At 38.2% G+C, this 22,598-nt stretch overlaps 1 protein-coding gene across 24 annotated transcripts in view; it reads left to right on the top strand.

Moving 5' to 3' along the window:
- Positions 1-22,598, top strand: part of Mbnl1 (muscleblind like splicing regulator 1) — a 168,983-nt gene that overhangs the window by 44,181 nt on the left and 102,204 nt on the right. For 20 of the 24 annotated variants that reach the window (XM_052180426.1, XM_052180427.1, XM_052180435.1 and 17 more), the window contains one exon: positions 5,087-6,123. The exons of the other annotated variants lie outside the window; for them this stretch is intronic. In XM_052180426.1, the coding sequence (XP_052036386.1) occupies positions 5,950-6,123 (174 nt within the window). In that variant the 5' untranslated portion in view covers positions 5,087-5,949. The remainder of the gene's footprint in view (positions 1-5,086; positions 6,124-22,598) is intronic. 24 annotated transcript variants of the gene reach the window in all.

Below are 22,598 nucleotides of genomic sequence, written 5' to 3'. Positions count from 1 at the left end.
CAAAGTATCAGAAAAAACAGCCTTCAGATTTCTTATTGACTACCCTGGGATGTAATTGGAGTTACTTACTTAAGTTTGTCTTATAGCTTAAAGGACTAGTAAACATGGAAGCCTAAGACATTAAGGTCTTTCCTAAAGGCTATTTAGTCCATTGAAAGAGTCCCACTTCATACCTGGCGGGCACATGTTTACCTTGTCCTGCACACTGTGTTAGGCTTGAATTGATGCACGCTCACCCTAATGTCAAATGCCTTCAGCTTACTAGAACAGATGCAAAGGAAACCTGTTAGTGCTTCCTCCTGCTTCCTTCCCTTTGTCCTTTTCAATGCTTTCTTCTTTATCGTTTTTCTTTCCTTTTTCTTTTTTGTAACTTTTACTGCCCTGATTATTTCATGTCGTTTCCTATATCCTCTTTTATATCTATCTTACTATAGAATGTACACATGATTTGTGACATCACTTTAGGTGAAATTGGTTGTTGTGGTAGAATACTTTGGCGGTAGGGCATGCCATATGATTCAAGGAAATGCAGTGGTTGCCAAATTATCGGCAAGTCACAGATAATTTGTCCTATAAATATCAGAAAGTTTGTATCTTGTTCAAAAACCTTTACATTTTCCAAACAAGCATTTTGTTGTTAAGGTAACTTCATTTATTTATAGTATATTGAAATAGAGTCAGAAACAGAGGCAACTTACCTATTATTAAACATCTTAGAAGTAGATTGATTTCATTTGATAATTATTTAAAAAAATTCTTAGTTCCAGAGAAAGATGTTTTCAAAAATTCTAGTAATTTGTATATCACCCATACATACAGTTTTCCTTTTTCTTTTTCCTTTCTTCTCTTGTCTTTGTTTCTTTACCCCATCCTCCTCCTCTGTCTCCTCTTCCTTCTCCTCTCCTCTTCTTCCTCCTCCTCCTTCTCTGTCTCCTCTTCCTCCTCTTCCTCCTCTTCCTCCTCTGTCTCCTCCTCCTCTGTCTCCTCCTCCTCCTCTTCCTCCTCTTTCTCTGTCTTCTCCTCCCTTATGAGACAGTTTTCATTATGTAGCTCAAGCTGGCTTGGAATTCACTTTGCAGTGCAACCTGGGCTCAAACTCTTGGAACTCTTCTTACCCAAGTCCCCTAAGTCTGAGGTCACATACACTGTTAAATATTATCTCAGATTCTCTCTGTTTGAAGGGCCAGACCCTGTTACTAGTCAAAGTTACCTTTTTGAGAATTCAATGCTGATCCAAATCCTTTTAAGTATTACTTCAAACTGAGCAATTTCAGGAAATTAATCCCCAAATGTATACAGACTCTTGTCCCTTCTCCTTATTCTCTCTCCCGCCTGGCTAATCATACACATGCTGATTATCATCTCTGTCTGTGGATGATCAATGTATAAACATGTTTATTATTTTTAGTTGTAACTTTTGAAAATAATATATTTTATATGGATTGAAAATAAAATAGACAAAACTATGAATATAGGCAAAATTTTAATTAATATATGCTAAACACTTAAGTAGAACTAAGCCTGTGACATGATAGATAAGAAAAAATAACCAAGTCAAGAATTCCACTTTATATTATTTTATATTCTTAGCCACTCAAGAATATGGGCCTTTATAATGGTGTCAATCCTTCTATCTTACATTGTTTGGATCCTGTCCTTTAAAACTAAGTATTCTGTAAGGACTGGGTATATGGCTGCCTAAATATATCTGGCTTTTTAGTAATATGAATTAAATTCATACATATAGTAAGCATATAATATCTGTTGTATTTAGGAGAAATTGATAATATGCCTTGCTGTCAGGGAGATGGTAATTTTAGACAGAGAGACCTAAAGTAACAATCATAGTATGAAAAGGAATTGTGGTATTTTTTGTTGCTGTTGCTCATAGTTGGTCCAGCTTTACAGAGAAGATGGTATCTGAATGGCAGTGTAAACAAGAATGGATTTGTCAGGTTGTAGGGCTGTGGGGTATTCAGCCAGACGGAGCAATAGTGTGTAGTATGTTGGTGGGGTTCCAGTAGTCTGTGTTAGGCAGAATGTGTGAGAGTTCATCTCTGTAAACCTAGGGATGTGGGACCACTAAAGAGCGGTGTGTTGGTTCATACATGGGGAAATTCCGAGGTGGCACTGAGGTTAAAATGTAAAAAAGCATTTGGCTTTTACAGGAGAGTTGTCAACTTTTGCTAAGCCATAAAGTGACTAGTGTGATAGTTGCATTGACATGGATTCAGAAGTGAATGACATGGAAGACAGCAGAAGAACAACTTGTGTAGATGCGCCTGTAGACTTTGGGGAAGACACAGTGTGCAGGGAGCAGGATTGTGTGCGGATGCACAGCCAGGCGAGAGGTTAGACCTCCTTATGGTGGCTGCTTCAACACTTGTCAGGGCTGAGAACCAACTGCTGTGAGATGGAGAATATGTCCCTCTAGGTCTACAAAAGCCAAGGGTACTAAGAAGGAACCTTGAGAAGGAACTAAGGTGGTAGCTTGGAGAAGTTTCATGCTGGGGAGAACTGCCACAGAAGATACAGCGAGACAAGCAGGAAGTCCAGCGATAATTCCTACCCAAGGGTGACATTTGAACAAAGAAACATATGTGATACCGAGACCACCAACCAGTGAGAGTGAGTAAGTGGAGGAGGGGGCAGATGAGGTGGAGACGACTTGGAGGTTGCTGTATAAGAGAGAACCATTCAGTGCTTGCCCAGAGACTGCTAGGCAGAGGAGGGCCTGCATGACCCTGGGATTTATAGTGTGTATTTGATTCCAGTCACATGTGCTTACATGGATACATGGATGTACATGTGTGTATAACTTTTGTGTCCGCATGTAATCTGAGTCCCGCTGTAGTAAACAATCATGTATACACCTGTGCTTCTGGGATGGCTATCTCGTGTTTTTTTAAATCACTATTTTCGGGTTGCTGAGATGATGAATGTTTCTGCCCTGGGAAACATGGTTTAGTGGCTCCAATATGTAAGGAAATAAACAGGCAGGTCAGGGATTGCTATGCAGAGGCAATGCAGAAATGGTGGTATTAGTGTGCAAGTGGACAGAGGTGGTGTGTCAGCTTCTCTGGCTCTTCGGGAGGTATGTGGTACCTGATGAAAGCAGTGTGGGCTGAAGAGGTGAGGTGGAGACCACATGTGCTCTGTCCAAGACATAAAGGCGCAAAAGTTTGTGAGTGCTGAATAAAGACTCAGGATAGCGGATAGAGAACTTGACAGAACTGGACAGAACTGGTTTTATTTTACTTTGACAGAACTGTGCCTCAGGACCTGAAGACTTTTGCAAACAACCTTCTTGAACAAAGTGTTTAGTTACTTCTGAAGTCCCAGTTACAAGTTACAGTTTGCTGTATAGTGTTTTATAAATATAAATACCTTTTGCTAAGTAGCTTGTTTTTTTTTTTCTGAACAGTATTTTTTTTTAAAGATTTATTTATTTATTATATGTGAGTTCACTGTAGCTGTCTTCAGACACACCAGAAGAGGGCATCAGATCTCATTACAAATGGTTGTGAGCCACCATGTGGTTGCTGGGATTTGAACTCAGGACCTTTGGAAGAGCAGTCAGTGCTCTTAACCTCTGAGCCATCTCTCCAGCCCCTTTCTGAACAGTATTATGAATACTAACATTAGTCTTAAAGGTTAAATTCTACTAGATATTCATACTGTTAGCATAGGTAGGTGTCTTCATATCATATAATTGAATTTCCAAAATTATACATCTACCATTTATAATCAGCTCCTTTAAAAAGTGAGGTTAATTGTCGCTGTGTTAGTGGTTGTTTGAAATATACAAGTTAGAAGCTTTACTTTCCTCAGTGACAGTATTCTAAAGGAAAACAAACCAAAAACATACATGCTTTCATTTTTGTAACCAGTTAAATTTTTTTTTTTTTGAGAATTTTTTTTTTTTTTGTCCCGATTGAAAGAGAAAGTGAGCTTTGAGAAGTGAAACTGCCCTGTTGTAAAGAGTGGTCTCCTGAGTTCAGAGCAGGCAGCTGCCTCAGCCCCGACCCTCCAGCAGAGCGTGGGGCTGAGCCCCTGAAGTGCATCAGACTGCCCAAATCAAATTGCTCACTTAATAATTAATGTTCCTGCAATGGAATCGCTTTCTCCCTGGAGGTTGGCTTTCAGATTTACCAGACATCTGACAACACTGCACTCCTTATTCTCGACACAAGACCTCAGCTTCTGCTTGAAAAACGTCTGAATAAAGGATGCTTTTGTTCATACCTCGCCTGCCTGTGATATAGTGATAAAGTGTCTGATGGCTGAATGGAATAGTTTTACAGTATGAGTGCTGCTTTCAGCAGAGGGGCAGGACTTGGGCTTTAGGAGGAAGTGAATTGGATAGGTCAGGAGAATGTACCATTTGTAAACACCCCTTTCCTTTTTTATTCACGTGTCAGGACAGCAACGGCAGGCTGCTGAGAGTCCACCCCTGCACAGAACCAGAGGGAAAGCAGCTTGGACTTCAGCTGTAGTTTTTAGACATTGCTTTTGATTACTCCGTAGTGATTGTCAAGTCCGTGGACTTGTGTTAGAAGCTGTTTGGAAACTAACATGGTTTAGTCCACTAACTGCATGTTGGGTAAATTCAAAACCCACATGCTCGTCCTCTTGCAGTGGAATAAGTCACATCTGATGGACATTTTCTGTGCTTATAGCATAGTAATGAATGTCTGACAGGCGCGACCTTTCATAAGACAACCCACACTATTGGCTTTCTGCCCAGAATATTGCTGCAACACTATCTGTGATTGGTTATCTCTCTATCATGCATTGCTTCACAAGGGGAAACGGCCCCCTTTTTAATAAAACTACGATGGCTGGCTGCAATATGCCTCACTGTAAGTATTTTGTGTGTGTGTGTGTGTGTGTGTGTGTGTGTGTGTGAGAGAGAGAGAGAGAGAGAGAGAGAGAGAGAGAGAGAGAGAGACAGACAGACAGAGAGAGAGAGTATATGAGGCTCACTTTGAGTTGCTTAGTCTGGTATCACATGGCAAGGTTGTGCTGCTATAGGACATCAGTGAATGCTACTTAGTAAATCTTAACCTATCTCTTTTCTCTACAGGTTGGTACTAAGAAGTGCCTTTCCTGACGTCTCTGCTGCTTGGAACCGCTTCTAGAGCAGCCTCTGCTTTTGCCTTGCTTGCTGCCAGCTAGACTGACGACAGCACATCCGCCCTCCACCTCTAGCCCAGACACCCCCATTTCTACTTCTAATCAGGAGAAAAGCTCTGAGTATCTGCCATTGCCCTAGGCTGCTTTAGTTTAGAAGAAAAGTTTGCTGAAAAAGTAAGATACCTTCTGCCAGGAAATCAAGGAGGAAAAAAAAATCATTTTCTCGATTTTGCTCTAAACTGCTGCATCTGTCTATGCCAAACTAATCAATACCGATTGCACCACCAAACTCCATCGCAAATCAGCTGTGAGGAGATTCCCTGTCAGACAACTTTGCTGAAAGCAGCTTGGAAATTCGGTGTCAAAGGGTCTGCCACGTTTTCATGCTTGCATTTTGGGCTCCAAATTGGCACTGGGAAGGGGTGACTGAGCACAAGGCTGATTCCAGGCCCTCCTTTAAACACCCATCTACTTACAATCGTGGTATTTCTCTAAAAACCAAAACCTCTTTGAATTAACAGTTTCATGCTGTGAATTTCTAGCGGAGGTCTCTCCCTTGATATTGAAGTCACACTTTTCCATGTGCCGGTAAAGCAGGGACTGGGGAAGCAGCCTTTCGGACATTTTCACAGTCATCTCACACTTCTGAGTTTTATCAGTTCCTATTTTGTTTAGTTTTTGTCATTTGTTTTGGTTGCTGATTTTTTTTTTCTTTTTTCTTTTTCTTTTACTTTTTTCTTTTTCCTTTTTTTTTTTGAGAAGGGTTGGGTTTGTTGATTTCATTGAACATTTAACTACCTGTAAAATATAAACATGGCTGTTAGTGTCACACCAATTCGGGACACAAAATGGCTAACACTGGAAGTATGTAGAGAGTTTCAAAGGGGGACTTGCTCACGACCAGACACGGAATGTAAATTTGCACATCCTTCGAAAAGCTGCCAAGTTGAAAATGGACGCGTAATCGCCTGCTTTGATTCACTGAAAGTGAGTAAATGTTACCTCCTTTTAAGGATATGCAATAACTGATTAAGGGGCATGGGTACATTGTACTCTGAATTTGGGATTGCGGATTGCGGGTTGCTTCGTTAGAACTTTAGTTTCTCAGTATGTTCTGGTTCATGAGGTTGGGCTGGGGCACTCAACGAGATCTCATAGAATCAAGTCCAGCCAAACTTTGTTATAAATAACTTTGTCAGGCCTTTAACTTCACACTCTATGCCTTCCCCACCCCCTTTCTTTTCTTTTTTTTCCCCTAAAGCAGAAACTGTTACATGTTGATGTAGTTGCAACTTAGTGATAGCAAGTCAAGAGTCTTTGTTCAGCAATGGTAAATGTTTACATTCAAGACTTTCATATCTACTAAGGCCAAGATTGAATGAATATATGTTGTATTCCTTTGTTGGTAAACTTTGTCAAGCTGTTATAAATGAATGGCAAGTTCTATGTCAGCTGAACATTTTTACTCTTTTAAATTTTTTTTTCTTTTTTTTTTTAAATGATTTTAATGGCTAAATCCATGTCCTTTTTGGGAAAACATGGCTAAGAAGTGAGATTTTTTTCAGTTGCTCTAGTATTTTATCCAAAGCATATACTATAATGAATGTGGACTTTGTAAATAGGTACAAATTCCTATGTCCTGTTGTTCATTGGGCTTTTCATAGATGTTCATTTTCTGTGAGATTCTTGCCAGTTGTTACTTACAGTGTTCTCTATCAGAAATGTTAAAACTTAGCCCTGTGTGTGTGATAAGGAGAAATGATTTATTTATGTTAGGATTTTTGAAATTCAAAAACCTGTCATTAGATTTGTAAACCATGTATCAGGTTTGAAATGGATCTTGTAAAGATAGCACATGTCTTTCTTTTGATACAAGGTCAAGGCTAGAAATGTGTTCTGGGGTGCCTTCAACCTATTTGATTTAATCAGATTAGTTTTTGAATACTAAATGCCTACAGATAATTCTTTGACTCTTCCAAGATGGGTTACCATCATATAGAAGTCTGTGAAGAAGTCTAGAGGTCCATAATATCTATTTAAAAAACAAACCATATAGCAAACTAAGTGCTTTCTTATGTCACATCAGGGTGAGTTAGAAATTAACTCTTTCAGCTGTTGGTTTTTCATTCATTTTGTGACACTCACTCTGGGAAAGTTTTTTGCCAATGTTTAAGCTTTGATCTTCAGAATAGGATATGAGGAAGTGTGTATTAGTAACCCCAGACCTCTTGTTAAGATATAGGCAAAATCCTAGTTGAGATGAGTAAGGAGAAATTACTACTTTCTCTTAGCTTGGCCTTGAAACACATTTATAAGGGAACAGTGTTGATACCTTTGTGAACATTAATCCTGAGTTAATGCTCACTAATTCAGGTGTAATGAGAGATGGACCCATAACACGGGGAGCGGAGGACTAATTGCTTTTGTCGGTAAACAGCTGTGTCCATAAGTAACTCCTTTTTGACCCAATTCCTAGTAAATCCAGTTTTTAATCCTATAGATAATTGGTGGTAAACTCCTAGCTCGAAAATGAAGGACATTAAATTTTGCCATGACATTGAATGGTTTTACAGAAGACCTGCCGGCACAGGGTTTGGAAACATTGTGAAACATTAGTATTCAGTTGCTATTTTTCCAGCTCCAAATATTTTTTTAGTTACCGTTCACTTGTGGTCAGAGAACAGTTCCCCTTTGAGTAAAGCAATAGTCCTGCTTACAGACTCCCTGTGTCCCTAACAAGATTCAACCCCCAAACCAAGGACTTTAAAACAAACAAACAAAAGAAAACCAAAAGAAAAAAACCCAGCAACAAATGAATTATGTTAAGTTTTTAAATTATTTGTGAAATGAATTTATTATATCAGCTCATCACAGCAAACTTCATCCTTTTTTTTTCTTTTTTCTAAGAAAATCTGAACTTTTTAGTTTTAATATTTGGCAAAACATTTTTTTTGAGTGGAGGGAAAATTTAACACAAATTTATTTTTGATAGAGCTTCATACCCAGACAATACCTCCTTAAATGTTAGTGAAATAACTGTTAAGAATCAGTCAAGAGAGTTTGGATGTGCAGTTAAGTATTTATTGGACTTCTGCCTTTTAGGTAGTCCTATGGTGTTCAGCTTTGCGGCTAAAATAGATTCAGCACACATCTTAAAACACTTAAAGTATCTGCATGACTCATGCTGGAAGTTCTAAAGTTTGGGAGCATTCTGAGGCTGGCCAGCTAGCAACCAACAGATCATCTCCATTGTTTCAGTAAATGGAAGGAATTTACAAAACTTATAATATCCTGTCTTCTTCAATGAAATGTGCTTTCTGCATTACTGTTTATTTCTGTTCCAGCCTCTTTTGAGTTCTTGAGCCATGAGATGGAAGTAGCTTGTGTAATCTACTATTTTTAGAAAGTTAGGAAAGCAAACCAAATCCTCTCAGAGAGGACCCTGTGAAATGGCTGTACCCTTCAGCCATGCTGTTTGAGGCTTTGGCTGCGCTCCCAGGTGACTTAGGTTTATAGCTGACTTCTGGTTAGAAGAGAAGAATTCCTTTCTCTGTGTCTCTCTCTGTCTCTCTCTGTCTCTCTGTCTCTGTTTCTCTGTCTCTCTGTCTCTATGTCTCTTTCTGACACACACACACACAGAAAGAGAACACAAGTTAACAGAAGAAAACTGTTTATCTAAGAGAAACCAGTAGCAGTACTGTAGTTTAAATGAAAGATTGGATAAAACAGTTTGAGTTTGTAATAAATGTGCTGCAAAAATAGATTGTGATAAGTAGGAATATATGTGTATGTTAGGCCTTTCCAAATGCAAATAATGAAAACACAAGATGAGTAATAGGTCAGCTGTATGAATTAAATACCATTTAAGTACCTTATTAACTTAATTTTTGTTTTGCACTTGTAGTTAAAATTCATAGTAGTCTAAGAGTAAATTCTAGTCATGACTTACAAGCCAAGTGCTTATAACTTACAGGTCTGGGGGTAGTAGGCACTTCAGATACTCAGAAAAAATTGATTAAGTACGTTTTTCTGTTCTGAATAAGTTTTTTTTTTCTCTTATGGCTTATGAATGGTACTCCAAAAGAGGGGGCAGAAATATTAAAAGAGAAAGCACTGCACACTGCCAATAGAATGATTCCATGTTTCCAAAATGGTATTTCCAGTAATCTGATTGCTGTGATCTCTTCAGTCATGATCTCTTCTTCACAGTTCCGAGTTTATGGGAACAGAGTAGACAGGATATATTTTTATGTGATGCTGAATGTATTACAGTCTCAACAAAATAAGTGTTCACTATATCATCAGTAGAAATAAACCTCTGGTGTTAACATCTGGATTCCATGGCATGACTGACTTGATGAGGTGTCCCCGACATGATGGCAGTTAATTTCAGAATACCTTCCATGATTGCCACAGTCTATTTCCCCCAGAGAAATGTTACTGTCATGGTTGTTCTTGCAAAGGCACCATCGTGGTCTTTCACCATGTGTTTAAAGCAGTTTTAACTGATAATCCTGCAAAATAAAACACATGAGATTGGCAAGCCCCGAATAAACTAAATTTTAGAGCCCCCCCCCCCCACTGTAACTTTTGATGAGCATCTGTTGCCTTTTCCTGATGTTGTCTCACATAAGATGCTACAGTTTTGAAGGATTTTCACCCCCTGCATTCTGAGACGTGTGTACACATGTACTGACGGTGTCCTTTAGCAACAGGTTGGCATGTCAGAATCTTTTCTACAATGCTGTCTTCAGATAAGGACTGATGTAAGACAGAACTTGTAGAGCAGCCTGGCTGGTTTGCATGTTCCTGCTGTATCCAGTAAGCAGAGTTCACAGCTCTGCCAAGCTGTTTCTGTGCCTGTGAGGCAAAATCATCAATTCTGACAGCAATATTTCCTTAACAAAATACTCAGTAGTTATTGCTGCCTCAGCAGTACAAATGATAGCTTTAGACACATGCTGTTCAGAGTCTTAAATTCTTAAATATGTCCTTTTATTAATTTTTCTTTTATTTTTAGATTATAACGTATTATATTATTTTCCCTTTCATTTTCTCCTTTCAAACCCTTCCATATACTCCTTGAATTCTCTCAAGTCTATGGCCTTGTTTTTCATTACTTGTTATATGCATATGTGGATATACCTGTGTGTGAGCCTGTGTATATACACATAACACACACACACATGCACACACATACACACATGCAGACACACACACACACACACATACTTATATTTTTATTTTTTCCTTAAATACATAAGTGCCACCTGCTCAGTCTGTATAATGTAATTTGTATGTATGTTTTAAGGGCTGGCATTTTTGGTATTGGATAACCAATTGGTATGCTCTTTCTCTGGGAAGACACTTTCTCCTACCCTGAGCATTCCTCTGTTGCCTGTGGTTTTTTTATGTAGGGTCGAGTCCTCCTGGTATTTCCCCTTGCTCTGTCCACTTTTGCATGGTGATTGTTGCTGTCCTTGGTCAGGTTGTATTTAAGCAGTTATATTGATTACTGACATTATTAGGGGATACAACCTCACAGCAAACTTCCTGATCTGGCCCTTAACCATCTTTCTAACCCCTCCTTTTTAAAAGTGTTCCCCGAGCTTTCGGTGCAGGACTGTTTTGTAGATGTATCCATTTCAGTTGGGTTCCACACCTCTGCATTTTGTTTGTTTGTTTTTTGGTTGTGGTTGAAAAAGACAATCTTTTGAGTGAATGGTTTTTTTTTTTTTTTTTTTTTTTTTTTGGTATAGAATAGAGTTTATTCAGAATAGGGGATGGGAGTTAGTGGTAGAGAGAGAGAGGGAGGGAGGGAGGGAGGGAGAGAGAGAGAGAGAGAGAGAGAGAGAGAGAGAGAGAGAGAGAGAGAGAGAGAGGAGAGAAGAGAGAGAGAGAATGCCGGCCATGACCACGTGGGGGGGGGGGGAAGAGCCCCAGGGGCAGAGAGGTGAGAGTATGTGGGAGAGCGGTGAGCAAAGAGTGAGTGAATGTTTTTAAACTGTCAGGCAAACAAAATTCAAGACATAAAGCTTGTTGAGATATAGATTCTTGCTGTTTGCATTATTTTGTAAGATTTTAAAAGAGTTCTCCTTTTCCCCCATTTAGTTTTGCTTCACTGTGTTAGCATGGTCAACTAAAACACTATCTAAATCCAGGGCAGCATGGAGTGTAAACAGGTTCAAAGTTTACCTGTGTGTGGAATATCTGAAACTACTTAAAGTTTAAGTCTCTATGATGCTTCGAGTCTCTGTGATGCGTAGGGAAATGCACTGCTGAACAGGGTTCACACAAGCTTCAAATCCAGATTGCTTCTCAGCCCTGCCAGGACACCTGGGGTCTTAGACTGGGATGCCTATCCTGTTCTCCTTGCTAAGGATAAGTGGAGGCTTTGAGCTTATCAGCATTGACAGTCCATTACCTTTCATGCTAAGCAATGACCAAGACAAAACCTTTTATTTTCTTTAAAGAGGATCTAATGAGGAAATTACCCCCACTCCACCCTTTTAAACTTTAGCAGACACCCATTCTGTGCTCTTAGATAAGGGAATAATTTTCCATGTATTACTTTGGTCAGAATTCCTGAGAGTCAGTAGAAATGGGTAACTAAATAGATGACCTTTGCCTGTTCTGCTGATAGAGATTAGTGTGTAGAAACTCGAGTAAAAGTGACTGCAAATGCTGGGTTGCGAAGACTTCATTGTATAGTGTGTTGTATGTTAGAGCAGTAATTTTTTTGTGAGTTCAACTGAAGTGGTAACATTAAACAGTATTAATTCTAGTAAGCATGTAACTTAACACTCATTTACAGTATGCTAAGTTACTAAAGAGTTTCATGACTAACTTATCACCAGATACAGATCTATTTATCAGCTCTTTTCTGGTATCAATATTTGTTGGTTATTTTGAATTTTGATTTATGCTTGATTTGTTAGAAGAAAAGCTTTTTTTGGTACCCAGGTCTGTGCTTTGAGAGTTTAGTGCAAGTTTCCAAGCTGTAGAACCCATTCTATACTACACCTTTCCTGGCAGACTAACCTTAGGATATCCCTTGTCCTTGTCATACATACTTCTTCCTCATCCTGGTGACTGCCAACACAATGCCCTTTCCCCTTCCACCTCACCTGACAACTGACCTTAATCCTTATTTGGGGAATAGTTAAGCAACCTGTACAGTTCTGGAACTGTTGGCTCTGATCTTTCTTTATGATTCCCAGAGATGTAGAGGGCCCAAGTGATTTTGTATGGCCCCAGATTTTGCTGTTCCTCTAATTTTTATTTGTACTTCCTTCACAAATACACACACACACACACACATACACATTCTTAGTTTAGAATAAAATGAGAGAATAGTTGCTAAATCACTCTGTGTTGATCCTTATATTCACTTTATGATAATATTAGCCTATATAACAACTCTGATAATAGTATCGAATTAAACAGGGAAGTCAGAGGAACCAGGTGTTTCTCCACTGGTCCAACTAGTAAGCTGTGGACCTGATGCCCGGTAGCCTGATTTCAGTTTCCATACTCAGTCATTCCAAATGCTGCTTTTTTATTTACATATCCATGTGCTGAGGAATTAACCAAAAAGTTATACACCAGTGCTTGATCATAAGTAAATGATGATTCGAGGCACATGGAAGGCATAGGGCAAGTAATAGTAAATATATATAATAGTGTTATGTTTCGAGATAACAGGTCAGGAAGGGAACCCAAGGTAGCAGGAAGATTGTGGCATTAGAGACAAAGACTAGGAGTCTGTCCTAAAAGACCTCAGACAGTGCCAATGTATCAGCTAGATAGCTGCACCATGTCTAGAAAGAGGGGCTGAACATGTGGCTCAGTGCTTCAGAATACTGGCTGACTTTCCAGAGAACCCAGGTTTAGTTTCAAGCTCCCATACAGTGTTTTACAACTAGCTGTAACTCCAGTTCCAGAGAATTTTGTGCCTTTTCCTAAACCATGGTTACCAGCTATACATGTGGTTCTTATACATACACAAAGGCAAAATACCCGTATATAAAAAATAAAATCAATATCGGAGAAGAAAAATGGTCTAGTGTCTTCATTGGTTAGAACATAGTTAAAGCATCAGGCCACTCTGAGAAGCCAAAGCAACTATTGGGTTCTTGAGCTGTGCTTTAAAACCCTGGCTGCAAATTAAACCAGGAAGACTCCACAAACACACTGTGGACTCCATTTAAATTTTAAGCATGGTTGGTATCACAGACTTTAACTGCTATCTTCAGCATTTCAAGAAGAAACCATTTTGGTCTTCGGAAATTTAGCTAGGACAAATGTCAGAGACTGACCTTTCCTAGATTCTTGGGACACTCTGCAAGCCATATTTGGGTTGTGCTTGTTTCCTGTGGTGGTCTTCAAGAGCAGAGTTGACAGCAGTGTATATACTTTGTGGGCCTCACCTCCAAGGTAGGAAGGCTTCATTGTCAAATTGTCTTCTAAGAATTGCCCCCTGTGCTGGTCTGGATGAACTGTAGCTTCCTGAAGGTGCTTTCCATGCTAGTCACAGGTAGTACTGGTGAAATACATGGCGGAAATACTGAGAGTATCAAGCGCAAAATTTTATTTTGTTGTTCTTGCCATTTTATAACAGTAATAGTTAAGGAGCCAGATGTGAACAACAAAGCCATTTAGGAGCTGAGAAGGTATAAGGATTTAATAATTTAAAGAGGATAACAGGCATATTCTGTCTTGGACTTTGGCAAGGCAGATGCGAAAAATGCTGCCCTCATCGTGCTGATTGTTTATAGGGGACCTGGGTTAGGAGGGGATGAGGTGGGGATTAGGAGGGAACTTTCCACAGTAATGGGAAGGTCAGTGTGAGAGCAACTTGAAGAAGGGGGGAGAAATGTCTTTAGTGGTTTAGCTTTACCTAACAAATACTGACTCAAACCACAAATGGGAACAGGCCAGCGAGTGCCAAAAAGAAAGAAGTCACAAGTCCCAGGCTTAGGCCTATGTCTTGGATGACCTTGCTCAGAAGGAAATTCCATTTTAGCCTGAGGTCTCAGGTTCAGGGCTAGAAGAATGCTTCAGCTATCTGAGTTTATCTATTGATGCATATGTTGTGTTTTGTCTCAGTATGAGTTTGAGGTTTGACTATCAGGTCCATAAACCTTGTTGCTTCAAAGGCCACTTAGGACTCCTGTATGCTTATCTCTCTGCCTCCAATATAGACTTAAAGCTGTTGATATCTAGGTCCAGGCTGTTTGTACTGGAGGCAGGAAGCATCTGCAGTTAATAGTTGACAGTAAATTACACAAAATAAAACATGGAAAATTTAAGTTAGCAAAGATAGGGAATGTTTCTATCATTTTCAATTTCTCTACAGATACGGACATAATTAGTGTTTAGGATTGCTTGTGATGGATAAATTACATCTGTAATTCATTCTTGCCATGTTACTGCATTCAGAGAATAATTTGCTTTCAGAAATCATTGCTCATCTAATATTCTAAAATCGTTCTTAGACTGAAAACAAGTTTAGTAGGACATCCCTATCGAGTAAGCTCTTATATCCATCCATTTCAACCTAGAAAGAGGTACTGGAGAAAAGCAGCCAAATTCCTTATTGGTGAATGATGTTGTTTCTTAAAAGACTATTCTCCGAAAGAGGAGGCAACCTAAAAGAAAGATGGAGAAAGAAGAACCATGAAAAAAGAAATACTTGAAGAGTTAATTTTTAAATGAATCCCGTTAAGAGAGATTTGTGTTCTGAATACAATATCCCCATATTATCTCCAATTTCTCCATGCCTATGTGATGACTAATGAAATCTAAGTCTAGCCGTGAGAGAAGATTATCATCATGGTCTTATTTATTGGACTGGTTTCTCTGAAGAACTTTTATTACTAGAAATTACTTCCCATGAATTTTAGCAGTGTTAAAAAGTGAAAGAAAATGTCCTTGAAAAAACTCAAATATATTCACAAGTAACAATCAAAATAAGCAAATCTTCAAACACCACCAAATCTCAAAACTAGAACAAACAAAATTCCCCAAACCACCCTTTAGCCTAGCCTCTGGTGAGCTATAAATCATTATTCATATTTAAGAAAAGTCATTTATATTGCAAATAGTTTTACAGTGGGATCTATTTAAATAGCTTCTGTAATACTTGAAATCTATTATTGAGGGTTAGCTTAATGGTACACTATTGAATACAAAGGCTTCAATAGGCAGAGCAATAAATGCAGAACGGTTTTAGTGACTTTATTAGTAGCTACTGTCTTCTGTCATTTCTGCCAAGGATGAATAATGGTAGAGAAGGGATTTTCATGAGAAATATCTATTTTAAGAACTAGAGGGTTCGGGGGTGGATTCAGTGGGTCACAGCACTAGCTGCAGGAGTGTGAAGACTAGAATCCAAATGCTACACTGGGGGACAGAGAAAAGCAGATTGGAGAAGCCAGCTGGCAGACAAGGTAGGTAAAAAGACAAGCTGGCGGTTCAGTGAGCAACTGTGTAAAGGCCTCAAGGCGGAGCCTGGCACCCTTGCCCACCTCCATAGTCACCAGGTCTAACCCCTTAGATCTGCTGCCCACACAGCCTCCATGCAGCTGCAGACGCTGTGCTTTTGCCTGCCCACTTGCTGGACTCATTGTTTGTGACATCTTGATGGAAGGGTAAAACACACAAGATTTGGCCTCTCTGGTTGTTGATGGACAAGTGGCTATTATAAGATCATAAAGTAATACAAATGTGATTTTCGTTCTGAATGTGTTCTGAAACACAGTCTGTGCAGGAGAAGCTGAATAATCGGCATGTTTTTATTAGGATGGTTGCTGCTGACTTTAGTATAGCAGGAGCGTTAGCTAAGCTCATCAGTACAGTCTGCCATTCTGTGACATAAACTTGAATCACATTGACTTTTGGACAACACATTTAGAAATTGCTCAGTTTCCCCTGCCAATTTGTTCACCATCTACCTATTATAGAGTGAGGAAGTTTAGAGCAGTTAGGTTAAGTTCTCCAAGCTCCCACACTGAGAGGCAGCTTTCGAGGGCTTAACACAGTCAACCTGCCCTCACAGCTTACACTTTTAGCCTATCTCTGCGAAACTTGTTCATAAACTATTAATACTGAGAAACTAAATAGCATGGTCTTGTGCATGTACCCTGCATTTAATTACCAAAGAGTTTCTCTATAAAAATGTTGGGCAAGCTATTGGTTCAGTTACAGCAGTTGCCTGAATTTAAGATGAGGGTACTTTGGAACACAAACTCTTTCACATGTTTTGTTAACAATACCATCTCTGAATAATTGCTAGCAATGTAGTCTCATTCAAAATTTGAAACCTGTCCTTTGTAGCCTGCAGTCTTACAGAGTATAGACTCTGGTCAGGTTACGTCTGCATAGTTTCACACCTTGCGGAGAAAAAAGGAGGTAGAAAATCAGAAAACAGTTTGTTCTAGAAAAATGAGCAGACACACCGGAGTTCCAGCCTGGCATTTAACAGAAGTCCTCTCAGTTAATCACTGTCCTTCTATCTTTTGGTTAAAATGAAATATATCTTTTTTATTCGCTGATATGTAAGTCCATACAGCTGTTGATATCATTCTGTATGAGACTACAAGCTCATCTTATTTTGTAGTTTTCCTAGGAATTATAATATTGGAAGCAAAATATGTACTTGAAAACCTTTGTTAAATCTTCCATGTATATAACCTGACATTAGAATTTAGATGAAACAACTGAAATCTTTGGTTCCTGAAATAACATACTGTCATATATTATATTTATGCATGTATGAATCTATTAAGATATTTCAGAAATTATCTAGGGCTAATATTTTTATTCTTTGCATATCTTCAGTATTTACTCACTGTGCATGCACCCTACATTTATGCCAAAGTAACTTTCATATAATATAATTTCATTAAATATTTTAAAACAGTATATATATTTATATATATGACTATATTTATTATATATGCAATATATGTATTTCTTTAAGATTTTTGTACCACAGTTAAATATAGTAAAAATTACTATAAATAAAATAATTGATTCCATTTTTATACAAGATGTGGCAGAAAAGAGTATGTTGTGCTAAAATCTTTGGGTTTCAGAATATGAAATACATTGCTATTCTTCTTATATAGTTAACAAACACTGGGTAATCCTGACCTCTTATTGAAGATATATTTATCAAATATTAGTGCACTTGGTGAACAATGTGATGACACACGATTCTTCCCAGAGCGGTTTATTTCCATAGCATGAGCGGGTGGGACAAGAGCCCCTGCCTCAGAGGATCAGCAGCTCATTTCTATTAGCCAGTTACAAGTGTTTCTCTATGAGATGAAAAGCTGCATAGGTTTGTTATGCCAGACCCACTTTTCTCTGGAACTCCTTCGATTACAGAGAAAAGTGTGTAGTGTTCTTTGTCCTTAGATGTCATTTTTCTGGCTTGTCTGTTTCCTTTATTAATTTGCTGTAGATTGAATTTTGCTTGTCTTGTTCCCTTCAGTGTTTTCTGAGTGTCTGGATTGTTTTTCTTGGAATGAATTTTTCTCTGAAAACTCTATTATTACAAATAAATATTGATGCCAAGAGCAATGAGAAGGTGGCCACCAGTGGTCCACACTTAACGCTTCTGCTGCCCCTGGAATCCAAGTCAAATTCAGCTCTTCAGAGTCATCACACAAAGCCATAGGCCAGGCGGAATGTAAGTTAGAAACAAACAACAAAGCCTGCTTTCTATGGCACAGACAAGGCCTTGTGAGTAGCTTGGACAGTAGATCTAGCCAGGGCTTTTGTTGCAGAGAAGCGCCTGTGACTTCACTTTTTATTGTCTCATGCTATTTTTTCCCTCATTTATAACATGAATCTGATGCTTCAATAAGAGGATTCAATAAAGTTTATATATTATATAAATCACTAAATATATGGATACTATACACAATTCATATTGCTCTGATCTGAATATTGGTAGTCAGTCTGAATTTTTATTTTCCTTTGTATGTGGAGCCTTGCCTTAGGTTAGAATACATGTCACTGTTTTGCATATTATACTGCAGGTAGGTTACTATGCATTGTTTTATTGTGAAATCTAAAATGTACTCTATGAGATCGGTATAAATGTGTACTTTTACACAGTAGCTGATTTACTTATCCTTCATCAACAAGAAACAGTCCCCAAACTGAGCATGTGCGGGACTTCACATTAATGAGGCAGCATTAGTACTATACATTTTATCTGTTTCTAAAATAAATGTAGTTATCTATGAATAGAAAATAGTTATAATCATCTGTTCTGACTTTAATGCTATTGAATATTACTGCCTCTTTAGTTCTGTGCGGGTCTACAATAAATAATTCGTATTTTACATTTCAAATGCAATATGAATTTTATCCTAAAAGAATCATATTTTTACTTTATTTTTGATTTTATATATATGCATATTTATGCATTGGGATATGTATATGTGTGAGTACAGGTTTCCATAGAGACCATAGATCTCCAGAGTTGGAGTTTCAGATGATCATGAGCCTTGTAGTGTAGGTGCTAGAAGGACAACTTGGGTCCTTTAAGACAGTGGGGGGATGGACTCCTAACCATGAAGTCGTCTCCCTAGATCGCTAATCCACAGTTGTTAATGTAGAAATATATATTTATTCCACAAACTTCCTGCACAAAATAGCATCAACTTCAAGTCTTCCTTTTCGTATTTTGTTATCTTCTTCTTTTGTTCTTTTTAATGCATATATTTCAAACTATAGATGCTTTCATGATTTCATTAGATTCCAAAAGGTTTCTGATAACTTAGAATATAAACCTTATACTGTCTATACTTCTTCCTTAATGGTCTAAAGGTAATATCCTAAACTATTCTAATTTCTCCAACCTCAATTTTTTTTCCCTTTTGTACTTGTAATTGACAGGGAACCGTTGCTAGATATTAATGTAACCCAAGGTATCTAAGGTATTAACCTAACTCATAAGTTTAAGGTATAACTTAGGTAAGAGAAGATTAAATGCTTTATTATTATTATATTATATATTATTATATTATATATTAATACATATATAATATATGTTATTATACATATTATTATTTTGTCAGCAAGAGGACAGCAGTATATGTAAAAGTTACAATGACATCCTAAGTATGAGGTATGCCCTGCTTTCTTGGTAAGACTATTATTGGTTATTGCCTAGGCTGGAGTGTTGTATGCTGATTTTGTGTGTAGCAAGGAGTTAGCATCATTATTTGATGTTAAAGGGGGTTCAGATATGTGCTCAATGGATTTGCTTGTAGACTTTTAATTGAATAGGCTATTTGTGGTATTTAGCACGTTGAGTGAGTATTAGGTAAAAAGCAGAGGAGTGCCTCTGAGGGCAGGAAAAATACAATTTATTTTCAACTCTCTGGTAGTTGCCTGAAATGGCAGAATCAGACCTTACAGAAGTCTGTAATCAATTTGTAGTTAGTTAGCAGATGCATAAGATTTTAAATCTCACTTCCATCTCACCACAGAATGCTTAGGTTTTTTTTTTTGTTGTTGTTGTTTGTTTTGTTTTGTTTTGTTTTGTTTTTTTAGAAAATCTGACTTGTCTTTAAGAGTGGTTTCATGGTAAAACTATATAGGATCCATAACAGGAAAGAAACTGAGCTGCACACGTGTGTTGATGTTTGGGGTGTTGTAGAAATGGAAAACTAAGCTAAAGATTGAGTTGGGGATCAGATGAGATATTGTTTCCTGGTTCACTATGTTTTAAGAAGTGGAACAAGTGGTACTCATAATTACTTAATTTCTTTGACATTGGTAATCTGATTTTCTTGACTTCTTTGTCTTACTTATATGTGTCTGTCTGCCTGTGTGTGCAGGTACACATGCATTTGTTGTGAGCCCATACATACGGAGGCCAGGCTTATATCTGCTGTATCACTCACTTGTGCTCCAGTTTATTTGCTGAGCGATGGTCTGTCCCCGAACCTAGAACTTTCCGATTTGGCTTCCACATCTAGCAGACATGTCCCAGTCCTGAATGCACCTGAAATATAGACTTCACTGATCCATCTCCAGAGCTCCCAAACTTTAGGTAATTCACATATATATATATATATATATATATATATATATATATATATATATATATATATATATATATAGGCTACCTTAGACTTCTGCTAATGAACATTACTTCCTACAACTCACTTGTCTCCAATTCAATGGAAAAGTCTTCGTTCCATCAGCTCCAAGGTATGAGGCAAACCAGTGTTAAACATTTTCAGAAGCCAAGTTTCTCTGGATAAAATTAGCAGTAAATGTGCATATGGTTGTGCTTACACTCCCTCTCTTGTTTGCTCTCTCTGAATAAAGGCATGCTTTGTTAATCCTAAGTGACATTATGGTCCCAGATTTCTTTGATGTTTTTAACATTAATTTTCTCTGGTTGAACTGAAGCAGAGCACTTGCCTAATAGTAACACATACTAGGGCATTCTGACCCACAGCCTTTTGCTGCTCCTGACATGTTTGACAACTGCATAAATTTTGACAAGTGACTAAATTTTGAAATGCATACTAAATATTGACCTCAGTTGCCCTTATAGGAATTTTAGCAGTAAAATTGTGACAGCATGTCTTTTTTTTTTTCCTGAATGGAATTTATAATGTTAATCCTGTTTTTTAAACATGTCAACCTTGCCTTTATTTCTTTTTTTTTTATTCGATATATTCTTTATTTACATTTCAAGTGATTTCAATCCCCCCTCCCAGCAAGTCCCATATGCCCTCTTCCCTCCCCCTGTTCCCCAATCCACCACTTCCCACTTCTCTGTCCTGGTATTCCCCTACACTGATGCACTGAGCCTTTCCAGAATCAGGGGCCACTCCTTCCTTCTTCTTGGACATCATTTGATATGTGGATTGTGTCTTGGGTGTTCCAAGCTTCTAGGCTAATATCTACTTATCAGTGAATGCATACCATGAGTGTTCTTTTGAGACTGGGTTACCTCACTTAGGATGATGTTCCATCCATTTGTCTAAGAATTTCATGAATTCATTGTTTCTAATGGCTGAATAGTATTCCATTGTGTAAATATACCACATTTTTTTTTTGTATCCATTCCTCCGTTGAGGGACATCTGGGTTCTTTCCAGCTTCTGGCTATTATAAATAGGGCTGCTATGAACATAGTGGAGCACGTATCCTTATTATATGCTGGAGAATCTTCTGGGTGTATGCCCAGGAGTGATATAGCTGGGTCCTCTGGAAGTGTCGTGCCCAGTTTTCTGAGGAACCACCAGACTGATTTCCAGAGTGGTTGTACCAGCTTGCAATCCCACCAGCAGTGGAGGAGTGTTCCTCTTTTTCCACATCCTCTTTCTGTAAGGCAAAGGATACTGTAAAAAGGACAAATCAGCAACCAGCAAATTGGGAAAAGATCTTCACCAACCCTACATCTGACAGAGGGCTAATATCCAATATATACAAAGAAATCAAGAAGTTAGACCCTAGAAAACCAAATAAACCTATTAGAAAATGGGGTACAGAGCTAAACAAAGAATTTTCACCTGAAGAACTTTGGATGGCTGAGAAGCACCTTAAGAAATGTTCAACATCATTAGTCATTAGTGAAATGCAAATCAAAACAACCCTGAGATTTCACCTCACACCAGTCAGAATGGCTAAGATTAAAAACTCAGGAGACAGCATGTGTCTTAAAGGTAGAGAGAATATGAGGGATGCCGTGGGCCAGACAACTTCTAGAAGCTTTGGAGAGTCACCTTCCAAGGAAGTCAAGTTTTTAACAGTTGAGAAAAGTACTACTCTTAGTAACTATTCCAGAGAAAAACAGATTAGCATTAGGGTAAAAAGACAAATCTGAAACTACATGCACTTTGAGCTCAATTTTAACAGTAAAATGTATTTATCTGGAAAACATTTCTTGAAAGCACCCTGTTTAATGCATTTAAAATTGATGACTAGGGCATGAAACCCAGCAGGTAATTCTGTAATACCCTTCATTACCAGTTTTAGTTGGGTCATCACGTCGGAACTATGGAGATTTTATTTCATGAAGTGTGTGTTACATGCTAGAAACATAAATAAAGCCATATCAGCATAAGCAGAAAGCTAAAGTGTTTTAGCTATATAAAGTTATTGTAAATTTCTTCCATCGTCTGGTTCAATACTGCATTTGAATTAAAATAGGTCTTGATCGATGGACCGTCATTTGCTTATGGGTTTAGAGATCTTATTCTCAGTAGTTTGAAAGATGCATTGTCCAGCAGAGGCTATTCATCTACAGTAGTGCTTTGCGTGAGCTTGATGGATTTAGACCCCAGGTTGATCATTACTGCTTAGGACTGTGAAAGGAAAAGCTGCAATATCAGTTCTAAGCTGTGACCCGCTGTTAAGCCAATTTGGGGAATAGCAATAAATCAATACAGACAAATCATAGAAAATACACAGGTTACAGCG

The sequence above is a fragment of the Apodemus sylvaticus genome, chromosome 4 (genome assembly GCF_947179515.1).
Source record: "Apodemus sylvaticus chromosome 4, mApoSyl1.1, whole genome shotgun sequence".
Classification (NCBI taxonomy): Eukaryota; Metazoa; Chordata; class Mammalia; order Rodentia; family Muridae; genus Apodemus; species Apodemus sylvaticus.
Note: the sequence above shows the minus strand (reverse complement) of the source record. Positions and strands in the feature narration are given on the sequence as shown.